At 41.4% G+C, this 12,500-nt stretch overlaps 1 protein-coding gene across 1 annotated transcript; it reads right to left on the bottom strand.

Annotated features, from left to right (window-relative positions):
• Nucleotides 1-634: 634 nt before the first annotated feature.
• six2a (SIX homeobox 2a) lies at nucleotides 635-4,165 on the bottom strand. Its single transcript, XM_056609510.1, has 2 exons — nucleotides 3,121-4,165; nucleotides 635-1,507 (listed from the first exon to the last, which is right to left on the bottom strand). The coding sequence occupies exons 1-2, from the start codon at nucleotides 3,678-3,680 to the stop codon at nucleotides 1,186-1,188; spliced, it is 882 nt and encodes a 293-aa protein (XP_056465485.1). The 5' UTR covers nucleotides 3,681-4,165; the 3' UTR covers nucleotides 635-1,185.
• Between the last annotated feature and the right edge of the window lie 8,335 nt (nucleotides 4,166-12,500).

Genomic DNA, 12,500 nt, shown 5'->3' with positions numbered 1-12,500 from the left:
CACGCGTTTCCAGTTTTCTGTGGCTCTGAACACTGCAGGCCTTTTGTTCACCAGGCGAGGAGAGATAAGGTGTCATCGCTTGAGCATCAAGCACCCGTTGAGGAAAGCAAGGATCATTTTAGCGAACAGAGCCCTGTCATTCTTGACCTCTCTGACCCTCCACGTACAGGCCTCAGAGACTACATTTTTATATCACACGATTTAGTAAATATCTGATTTTATTAATTAAATTATTTATTCCTTACGTCAAAATTGCATTACCCTATGGTGTCAGGATGGCCATGAGACAATTCTTCAATAAGAGGTCAAATAATCCTATTCTGTAAATCAGTGCTGGCCCTAAAACGTAATGCATAATGCAGAAAATAATTTCTAAAATTATTCTGTACCAATATGTTGTTTTTTTTGGTTGTTATAAACCAAGTTGTCCTATGGCTAATAATAGGGCCCAGTCTAGTCTACCTGCGGGCTACTTACGGAGCCGGAATATCCGATGTGCAGCAGCAGCCTAAAGTGAAAACTACAAGAGCATTGAGGACATCAGAGAAACAGAACAGGATATATTCAACAACTCGCGGGAATGAAACAAATTATATATTTCAATTAACTTTTTTTATTTTATTGTAAAGGGTATATGAAACTATAGGTGACTTGCTGGGTTTATATTTAATTTTTATCTCAAAGTTTAGGCTACATGCAGTCTCTTTCAAATGAAAACACAAATAATAATATCAAGAGATTAAGATAGACTAATTTCCATCACAGAGATGTGTGACATAAGACACTTTAAGATACGGTACCCCGAACAAAATAAAACAAAATTAACTCAATAATATCAATTGCTTATGGCTCTTTCGGACAATCCAATGTAAACAGAAAGATGAGGGTGGGCTACCGTAACTCGGGGTCTTTGAGCTTCAGTTGATTAACCCCTAAAACCATAACGATAATAGTAGCAATAATTAAGACATTGTATTGTCATTGTTTTCAACAACTTGACGCGTTACGTTTTTACATTCCGGTTGCGTTCCTCCAAAAGGCCTCAATGTGTGTATCCTTCTTAATATGTGTGTCCTTCTCTCTCTCTTAAACCTTCTCGGTCTTGAAGTGCTTGAAGCTCCTTGGTTCTTCTTTTGTTTTCTTCTCCATTGGAAGATCTCCGCGCATTCGGGGCGTGTTTATTCTTTAAGAGCCAAGGTCCACCAGATTTGAAGACATAGAGTTTAGTATGGTATCGTGGTGCAAAGAGTGGTGGTGGTGGTGATGGTGGTGATGGTGGTTTGAGTCCGGGCCGGGCACCGGGATGGCGCTGGGACCCGGCGGGGGGGCCAGGCCGTGCAGAGACGGTAACCCGGAGCTGAGCAGCATGGCGGGGCTTGAGGATGTATGATCCGGTGTACCGGACGGGGTTTTATCGTCGTCAGAACTCCCCAAAATAGTTTTATTTCCATTCATGGAAGAAGTCAATGGGTTGTGACTGTTGGAGTTCGAGTTCTCATTGTTTTCTCTGTGAACAAAACAACAAAACAGAACAGCCATCAGCACCCTGATGATAATAGACTAGATGTTCTTCTGTCTCACTGACACCTAAATATATCTTTCTTAAAGAGTAAACTTTATAGCATAAAGTTTACTCTTTAAGAGTAATATATATATATATATATATATATATATATATATATATATATATATGTATGTGTGTGTGTGTGTGTGTGTGTGTGTGTGTGTGTGTGTGTGTGTGTGTGTGTGTGTGTGTATATATGTGTGTGTGTGTATATATGTATATATATATGTATATATTTGTATATAGCCTATATATATATATATATGTGTGTTTCATTATGCTACGTTATTGAAGCAGAAATCATAGGCTATATAATAAATAAATAAATAGGCATAATATCAATGTTCAGGAATTGGTTCAAATTAGTAATGTAATGAAGTAATGAATGGCTCAAATAATTAAAGGATATCTTTCCACTTTTAAAGGTACTCCCTCCTTCAGAACAACCACCCTACGCAATCCCTCACACACCGTCCCATGCACGCGAGGCGGCCTCCGTGTCACACGTTATAATTTGAGGCTACCTTGAAGCTATATACCTTGAAGCTATATACCTTATACAGTGAATGGTAGTTCTTGAACTTGCTTTTGTATGTTCTAATTGTAGGCACAGGGACTGTCCTTAATTTCTAGATTAGCATTCATTCTGAATTTATGGATTAGCCCGACACCTCCTGAAGTCTGTTTTCATTGGCAGATTAAACAAATATTGATATTTTTTAATATTAACAGTAGCCTAATAATATTAATAATAATTATTATTATTATAATAAATTTGTAGACGACCTCACTGCACGGCCAAAAGAGGCTGGAGGGTGAGAGAGGACGTCAGAGAGCCTCGCTACACGTAGGTCTATACCTTCTCACTGTGAGAGAGGACGTCTCACCCTATACCTATAGGGCGAGCCTACACGTATACCTACACCTTCTCACTGCACTCTGCCTGGCTGTGACTCCACACTTTGAGATATAAACTACTCACATTTAAATGTCGAAAGTGTTGGACATATTCTAGCAACCACATCAACAACACAACAACTAAACTAATACAAAAAATAAATAAAAGCACTCATAACTATGGGTGGCAATAATCATAGTCATAATATTATATCATCGCAAAAATAATCATGAGAAGAAGAGGGCACATAATAATATGATAATAATGATATAGTAATAATAATAATATGATGATAATAATAATAATAATAATAATAATAATAATAATAATAATAATAATAATAATAATAATAATAATAATAATAATAATGATAACATTGCTAATTATATTTTTGTATAAGAATGGGCTACAGTTATATAGGCCATCCATGGTGGATATATTATCCACCATGGCGGATGGATTAACGGTTAAGGGCTATAGTTAATACCATTTTCATGTAATCATTTGTGTAATTTAAACAGAATTAATATAAGGGAAAATTTACTGTTATGGACTCGTAATGAATACGAGTGAATAACTGTCATTCTAATCAAGGGCCCGAGAAGACGCTGACCAAGAAGCACCCAAAACAACGCGGTGAGACACCGCACGTTCCTACCTCTCTTTGGCCTCTGCCGCGCGGTCCCTCTGCCTCCGGTTCTTAAACCAGTTGCTGACCTGAGTGGTCGTGAGTCCCGTGGCCTCGGCCAGCTCCCGCTTCTCCCGTGGAGACGGGTAGGGGTTGTGCGTGTACCACTCTCGCAGCACGCTGCGGCTCTTCTCCTTGAAGCAGTAGCTGGTCTCCTCGCCGTCCCAGATGGAGCGCGGCAGGGGGAACTTTCTGCGGACGCGGTACTTCCCCACGGCGCCGAGGGGCCGGCCCCGCAGCTTCTCCGCTTCGATGTAGTGCGCCTTGAGCCACAGCTGCTGCAGCTTGGGGTGGTTGTGCGGAGAAAATTGGTGGCTCTCCAGGATCTTGTAGAGCTCACGGAAGTTCCCCCTGTGGAAGGCGACCACGGCCTTCGCCTTGAGCACGCTCTCGTTCTTGTGGAGGTGTTCGCAGGCGGGGAGCGACCAGAGAAACCGACCCAGCCTCTCAATGTTCCCGCCTTGCTGCAGGACCTCGCAAACGCACGCCACTTGTTCCTGCGTGAAACCAAACGTCGGGAGCATGGACATGATGCAGAGTAGACCGAAACCAATGGTGTGATGTTGTTAGCGCTTACTTCCCCGCACTCCTTGCCCGCAAACACAAGACTAGTCCTGACGCGAAAAGCAACCCTCTCGACGCAAGTCCATCGATTAAAAGGTTCCTCAAAGAGGAAATTGCAGAATTGATGAGAAATGTAAGATCCAAGCGCATAACGTGGAATGAAGCGAGTCCATTTAACCGAATAAAACCCCAGGTGACGTCCCTCCTAAAGTGTCGTGAGAGAGAGACAGCGGTAGTTTCTCCCTCCGCCGGTCGTCCGTTCCAGCCCTAGTCCTCTAGACAGGCTTGCTGGCTTGTTTTAATAATATTATTCTGAACTGGCAAGAAAATAGATTATATGAACTCTGATTGGTCGGTTATCTGACCCGGGAATGGCGAGGATAATACAATAGTTTTAGTCAAATTATTTGCCATGGTTACGCTGTCACTCAGAGTAACCTGATCTGCTTTGAGGAGGCTCCTTGGCGAGTCAACCCGAGTGTTCCCTCCACAAGCAGCCCCGCCAACCAATAGAAATATTGCTTCGATTTTTCTCTCCTAAAACATTTTCCTTAATATCCATTTTGACAGACACACCCGGCAGCCAAACAGCGTCCAGTGAGGAGGAGACCACAGAGTCCCGCACCTCAAGGGAGGACGGCGCCAGAGCGCGCAAAATGACTTCTCGCCAGGCATGCGTGAGCGCGCAGCAAGCCGCTACTGCCCAGGCTATAGCTCACTATTCCACGTGGGAGTGTGTGTGTGTGTGTGTGTGTGTGTGTGTGTGTGTGTGTGTGTGTGTGTGTGTGTGTGTGTGTGTGTGTGTGTGTGTGTGTGTGTGTGTGTGTGTGTGTGTGTGTGTGTGTGTGTGTGTGTGTGTGTGTGTGTGTTTGTGTGTGTGCGTGCGTGTGCGTGTTTGTGTGTGTCCATCTCCACACCAGCAACAGTCCCAGAGACATTTCTGTTAATTAGAGTTTAAATATAATGCGGTTGCTGTCGGATACTTTCAATAAATAGATCACCATTGGTTGTAGCCCTATACTATAGGCTAGATTTATACATGTAGATTTATGCTACACCCAATTGAACCCTTTGGACATTATCTATTATAACAACAACGGTCGAAACTATTGCGTTGATGGACAACACGGTTTTAATAATAGTAAAAGTTAAAAAATATATGCGTCGCCTCTAGCATTTAAGACAATATAGCAATCGCTACTGTTTTAGGGTTGTGTGTGTGTGTGTGTGTGTGTGTGTGTGTGTGTGTGTGTGTGTGTGTGTGTGTGTGTGTGTGTGTGTGTGTGTGTGTGTGTGTGTGTGTGAGTGTGTGAGTATGCGTGTGCGTGTGTGTGTGTGTGTGTGTGTGTGTGTGTGTGTGTGTGTGTGTGTGTGTGTGTGTGTGTGTGTGTGTGTGTGTGTGTGTGTGTGTGCGCGCGTGCGCGCAGTGGAGCGGCGCGTGCAGCGGACGTTACCGGCGGAGAGAGGTGGGACGTGGATCAGGGGCAGAGGAGGAGCAGGCGCGCGACTATCCCGGACAACACCGGAGAGGGACGGCGGTCAGTGAAAGGTGAGGCTGATGACTGCACGGCACGCGCCTGTTTGTTTGGGGATTGTTGGTGTAGCGGAGAGTGAGACTGCGGTGTGTTATTGATTATTGGACTGGGAGGACTGACCGGTAGAGGTTTTAACGATCTACCCTATTCGGGACCTCTCCGTAAGAGTCCCATGAACAGAGTATCATGTGGGGTGTGAAGCTTCCCTTGCAGCTCACAGTGCAGTGCAGAAGCACACTGCTGCTCACAGCCCTAATAACACATCTGAACCACAAGAAAACGAGATTACATTTGTGGAGGACATTACAGCGAATCTGACAGCTGCTATTTAATGAAAGGACGAGAACTATTTTTAAACAAGACTTTATTTGAATCCATTTATCTTCTTCTCGCGGTTCACCCTTCTCTTCTCCAGAGGACAGCCGGACAAACATCAAGTCATGCAAACAGTTTTCATTGAACAATTTAATCGACTTTTACATTATACAATTAGTTGAATTACCCTACTTAAATACTAGGAGATATATATATATATATATATATATATATATATATATATATATATATATATATATATATATATATATATATATATATATATATATATATATATATATATATATATATATAGTATAATATATATATTTATATACATATCATAACCTATATGGCACAGTGTTATGCAACAAAAACATTGTTATAAATAATTGTTCATGTTTATATCTTTAAAGACTTTCACAATTTAGATTAGATAACAGGAATAGTTTCATATTTTGTATTGTATCATTAAATATTTTAATCATCAGATTAGATCCAACCATTTTGGTCATGAGGCTCTTTTATAAATAGCACGGTTACTAGACTTACTGTTGGTTTAATTGGGAAAACGTAATTGATCAGCAGAGCGGAAGAGCGGCAGAAGAGCCAGATCAGTGTGTGTGTTTAATAAAGTGGCTTTGGTTCCGCCTGAAGCCTCTCGGAGGGGGGTTTACAGCCTACGGTGACTGGGGATAACGGCCAGGGGACCGGGCCAGTGGACTGGATCGGAAGCGCACGAAGCAATTGTATCGGTTATATTACCTATAAAATCCACCTGGATAAAGGAAAACAAAAAAACGTCGAGGCAAATAATTAGGCTATAACGCAGTAAATGATTAGAATAAAAATCATGAATGAGCATCACCTTGCTATTATTGTTGTATTATTAATTTATAAATATATTATTGCAATTTTTATAATGTTGATTTGTATGATTAAGATTTTCATCTTCTTCCTCTTCTTCTACATATTCTTCTTCGTCTTATTATCAGTATAGCATCCGATACACAACTTTATGTCTTAAATCCTTTAAATAAGATTTTTCTTTTTTTTTACAAATAGTTTATTCAACTTTCGCTCGTCCTTAACAGATCAGAGAAAACAAGAAGCTGGTAACTAGATATGCAAGAGGCTAACTCAGAAAAACAATGTCTCGTCTGAGTCGTCTCTAAAAAACACTGAAATAACCGAGGAGAAACAACGCAGAACACATCTCACTTCTCACTGCTTCAGACGCCTAAACATCAACAGGATTTAATTTTGGGGTATGCGTGGACGGTTATCAGACCATTATAAAAAAAAAAAATGAATGCACAATAACTCATGTTAATCGATGGAATGTGCAATTATAGATGTAGGCCTATTTCTTAATTATTATTATTTCATTATTATTATTTAATTTTTGTGTATGCCAACGACTATTAGACATTTGACCAAGCCCGTTTCTTCATAACAGACTGATGTTTAGTGTCCCTGTCAGTGGCGGTTATGATGGCCGACACTCCTTATTGGTTCTAATTGATAACACAGTACACATCTCTGTGGCCCCATTGCGAGACTCTGGTCCCATAATCTCCACGCACCATATCCCAGCGCGAGGCTCTGGTCCCATAGCCTCCACACACCACATCCCAGAGCGAGGCTCTGGCCCTCTAGCCTCCACACACCACATCCCAGAGCGAGGCTCTGGCCCTCTAGCCTCCACACAACACCTCCCAGAATGAGGCTAGCCTCCACACACCACATCCCAGAACATCACAGTGGGCCTAGCGGTGTCAACTGGCAGTGACAGGGCGAATCAGGGTCCCGTCTCGCCCTTGACAGTGTTTGTAAACCAGTTGTTTCCAGGGATCAGTTTGATCAGGAAGGGCACCGGGCCGGAGACCCGCTCTGCTCGGTCTAAACGGTGATTATCACGGCCGCTGATGAATGGAGATCGCATTTCCCCTAATAGTGAACTGGCTGTTTTCACAGCCTCCCACCGCTCACCCGGCCGCGCTCCGCCACGACCCCCACTAATTGAGCTGATTACTGCAAGATGTAGGTTTGTGTAAGCGTGCATGTGCTTGCTTGTGAGAGAAAGTGACTATGTGTGTGTGTGTGTGTGTGTGTGTGTGTGTGTGTGTGTGTGTGTGTGTGTGTGTGTGTGTGTGTGTGTGTGTGTGTGTGTGTGTGTGTGTGTGTGTGTGTGTGTGTGTGTGTGTGTGTGTGTGTCAGCGAGACTGCTTTTTGTTGAAGCAGACCTGAGACCAGCGCAATGGGGGTAGATGTGATAGGTCACATTCCTCAGAAGTCCGCGTGTGGTATGGACATCCAATTAACAATCACATAAAATGATATATACATCAAAACTATTGTTAATAAAGGCCACACATCTAGGTCACACATCTTTTTGAGCTATCAGCCAATTCGAACATATTTTAGATATTTAGATTAATGTAATAAGAAAGGTTAGAAGGGTTCTGTCTTCAGGGGTCGATGTACTCCCACACTTTATTGAGTTGGCGTAATTGGGCAACAAGTTTATCTAAAAAAAAGTTACTTTCACTTTTGCAATAACGTTGACTGAGGGATTCACATCGGATTGTGTACGTGTCAGTGTCTGCGTGTTTGTGTGTATATATCTGAGATGCATTGGTCAGAGAGCAGCTCTATGTATCGCTACTTGAACTAATTCACTCAATCAATCACACCATTTGATTCCTGTTTATTTTCAGTAGCCGACGGTCACTTAGAGTGCACACTGAAGTCTTTATGAGATGTAAAGGCGTGTTGAGTTGCCATTAAAAGCCCTAGGACTCATTCTGCTATAATTTGGGCTCCGTTGATATTTCACGGTCTCTAACCTCTGCGTCCCCGGAGAACTGTGTGCAGATCGAGACCTCCAACCTGTCTCTCGTCAAACCGACAGCACGCGCCTTCGCTGCTGCCCCCCCCCCCCCCCCCCCCACACACACACACACACACACACACACACACACACACACACACACACACACACACACACACACACACACACACGCACACACACACACGCACACGCACACGTACGCACACGCACAAGTACGCACACACACACACACACACACACACACACACACACACACACACACACACACACACACACACACACACACACACACACACACACACACACACACACACACGCACACACACACACAGGTAAAAGCTTTCAATCTGCATAGGCATTTAGCTAATTTGTTTGAATGAGCCAAAGTAGACCCCAGATTAGAATTATGCATGATTAAATCTGCTACATCCTGTTATTTATTTGAATATTATATACAAGAACAAGTTCAACACCAACAAAATATACAAAAGAAGTAGTAGTATATATATTATTAATATTGATATTAATATTATTATTATAAATAATCCATCAGCCGGTCAGTGAAGGAAGAACAAGAGAGAAGAGAAGAGTTTCTCACAGAATTAATTCGGGCTATAGCCTTTTTGTTCTGTCATTTTGGGAAGACGTGTCAAAATAGCGTTTAAGTCTTGAGTCTGAGATGCCGTAAAAACATTTCTTTAATCAAACAGAGTAATTAGTTGGCCATGGTAATAAGGAATAGGGCTTATATCCGAACTGATCACTCCCAACTGACAATTATTCAAATAATCTTTGGCTGACCAAAAATAATAAAATGTGTCTCATCCAATTATTGCTAACACACACAGAATGTATCAGATGTGGTGCACGCAAATAATGTATCAAGAGCTGTGGGGAATTCATATGTAATTAGTTTTGACACAAACATATAATTGTTTATTGCCCCAAGATGGGAATTAATTTTGTTTTACTGAGAGAAACACTTGTAGAGGCAATCTATTGAGAGGAGTAAGACATGCTTACAGAGCCTGACAGAATGTCATTTTTATCAAATGAACAAATGAAAAAAAATAAAATAAACCTACTGGTTTGTTAACGTCAGCAAAATGAACTAAAAACAATTATTTATATTTCAGAAGGAGCCGGTTGTCCTCCTGACCAAATCTTATGATATCCGATAGGAACATTTAAAGTTATGTTCTTAAACAGTTTCCAATCCTAAATATAAAGAGTTGCACAACACTGGCATATGGACGCTTACCTGCTCCTGACCAGGAAGCTATTCAATATCATTTAGAACAACAACACCAAAGCAATCATGCAGGGAGCAATTTGTTGAGTGAGATGAACTAAGTATCCTGCTCCTTAACTAAACCTCTCTCTCATGGAACTGAGGACCTGTAACTGGACCGTACACCGCTGCTCCGCTGACATGAGATCTAAGATAACAACAATGGTGCTCATAGTGTTTTGTTTGTCCGACCTGGGCGACATTTCACATTTTGATTGTATTTCCTCACCCTAACCCTAACCCTGTCATGCAAGACAGAACAACCCATCGCTTTGATAATGCTGATTTATCGACCGGAATTAGGCCCCTATTGTCTGATCAAGAAATGTTGAGGGAGACACCTAGTCAGGCCAAAAATATATGCACTGTATATATAATGTAAAGACAGGTATTAGAAAATGTCAAGTTACTACATATTTAGCAGAAACAGTTTTACTTCAAAAATCAAAAAGTTAATCACAAATAACGTACACAACTTGTATTCAATTCTATAAATAAATCAATGGTAGTTAATTAATAATTAATAGATAAAATAACCTCCTGAGTTTCGCTTTGCTCTTCTTCTTCTGTTCTTCCTGTCAGCAGATTTGATTTGCTTCTATAGCCAACGTGGTAGAGAGACAGTTGGGCATAACAAACGTACAACACAGAATGACAAATGAAGATTGCAGAGATAATATCGGTATCCACAAGGTGGTGGAGGTCTGCATTGGTCCACATGCTCAGCGCTAAATCCCTTTAAATACATCATCCTAGTGTGCTTGTCGGAACAACCATGTCTCCACATCTGAGCTCAACGATGTTCGTAAATGCTATTTGTTATACAAACTTTTTAGACACATAGAACTGCTTCTGAAAATAGAAATTACTATAATGTGAAACCTGCAATCAAGTTAGTTTGTATGCAAATCTAAGTTTAATTGTCTTCGTGCAGTTTATCGTATGCTATGGCCTGAACCTTTCTTTAACTGTAATCGAAGGCTAATTTACAAAATATTGGGTTTTTAATTCTGCAAATATGTGTACATTTCGTATTTTTCTCAGTCTAATGTTGTGGGGTGTATCTACCCTTTGCTTTGTTTGCAGACAACATTGCAATTTTGCTTCTTACTCGCTTGTTTCTGCCACTGGCAAAGCGTCTGAAAGAGTAATTTCTCCCCATTCCATTAAACAGAACTGACAAGTTCCCATCACTCCTACGTTAAAACAAAGAGGATTAGACTACGGCCCAGTTGCAAGATGGGCATTTATTGAAATAGTATCAGTGTATAAATAAAAGTTAAATTGGGGCTATTCTTTTCAAACATAGTCTCCAATAAAAAATAACATGTGAATTCAATCCACGACCGCTAACAGTGCATTCCTCGAGAATGCATGGAGAATGAAAAAGAAGCTAAATGCACTTCCTAAGTCATGCTTGCCGATAAAGAATAATTCAAATAAATACAGTCATCTGATTTGCCCAAGAGCCACATGCCTTCAGAATGGCAGACCAAAATAAGGCTGCCATGAATCACTAAAAACAGAAAAGGATACCTGAGTTCAGTCAAGTGGACCCATTGGTGTTCACCAATATATGCATCAATCAACATAGACACACACACACACACACACACACAAACACACACACACACACACACACACACACACACACACACACACACACACACACACACACACACACACACACACACACACACACACACACACACACACACACACACACACACACACACACACACACACACACACACACACACACACACACACAACCGTCAGTTCACCCTGGAAGGCTGTGAGATAGTGAATAGAGATGGTTATTGAGCATGGAGTTAATATACACCCTAGCATGAGACCAAGGGTTAAGCATTATATGCATTATGCATGGAGATTGGCTATAGTGGAATGTTAGGTTAAAGTGAAATTTGTGTCATTAAAATAAAGTCTACTTGTGTTTGTGTGTGTCTACGTGTGTGTGCCAATAAGTATGCTTGTGTGTGTGTGTGTGTGTGTGTGTGTGTGTGTGTGTGTGTGTGTGTGTGTGTGTGTGTGTGTGTGTGTGTGTGTGTGTGTGTGTGTGTGTGTGTGTGTGTGTGTGTGTGTGGTGTGTGTGTGTGTGTGTGTGTGTGTGTGTGTGTGTGTGTGTTTGTGCGTGTGTGTGTTTGTGTCCGTATGTATGCTTATGTATGCTTATGTGTGGGGATATCAATAGGAATATGTATATCTGTGCATGTCTGCAGGTGTGTCCATATGTGTGTTTGTGTGTGTCTGTGTGTCTGTGTTTGCGTCGGTGTGTGTTTTAGTGAGTGGTGATTGCATGAGTGGGTGTGTGGGTGTTTGTGTGTGCATGCATGTGTGTGTGCATGTGTGAGTGTGTTTGTGTTTTATCTGTAGATCCGTGTTTTGGTCCATGTGGGGATCAGTGTAGAGCTACCAGCGTGCCAACCCGCTGCAGTAGAGTTACCTGGTTCAACTTGCATTACCTTTTAACCCACTCAGTATTGCTTCTCTTCTCACAGCAGGGCCATTACAAGAGACACAACATTAAACCCCAACAGAAGAAAAACGTCAACTGAGTGCATAATGTTTTTCATAAATTATTTATTGTTTTTCTTTTTTCTGTTATACTCTGAGTTTGATAATGAATTTGAGTTTGATCAGGAATTTTGCCTGCACTTGTCTAAAAAAAAGACCCCACAATGTTTTGTTCTTAAATTGGGTGGTATTGCCCTTTAAGATAAACCAGCAATGGGATTCAGTATCCTGCGTGTATCTGAAAAACTGTTACCGT

The sequence above is a fragment of the Gadus chalcogrammus genome, chromosome 15 (assembly GCF_026213295.1).
Source record: "Gadus chalcogrammus isolate NIFS_2021 chromosome 15, NIFS_Gcha_1.0, whole genome shotgun sequence".
Lineage (NCBI taxonomy): Eukaryota > Metazoa > Chordata > Actinopteri > Gadiformes > Gadidae > Gadus > Gadus chalcogrammus.
Note: the sequence above shows the minus strand (reverse complement) of the source record. Positions and strands in the feature narration are given on the sequence as shown.

Coding starts and splice junctions, on each gene's coding strand:
- six2a (XM_056609510.1), bottom strand. CDS start 3,680: ATGTCCATGCTCCCGACGTTTGGTTTCACGCAGGAACAAGTGGCGTGC. Junction 1,508..3,120: donor GCGGCAGAGGCCAAAGAGAG/GTAGGAACGTGC, acceptor TTTTGTTCACAG/AGAAAACAATGAGAACTCGA.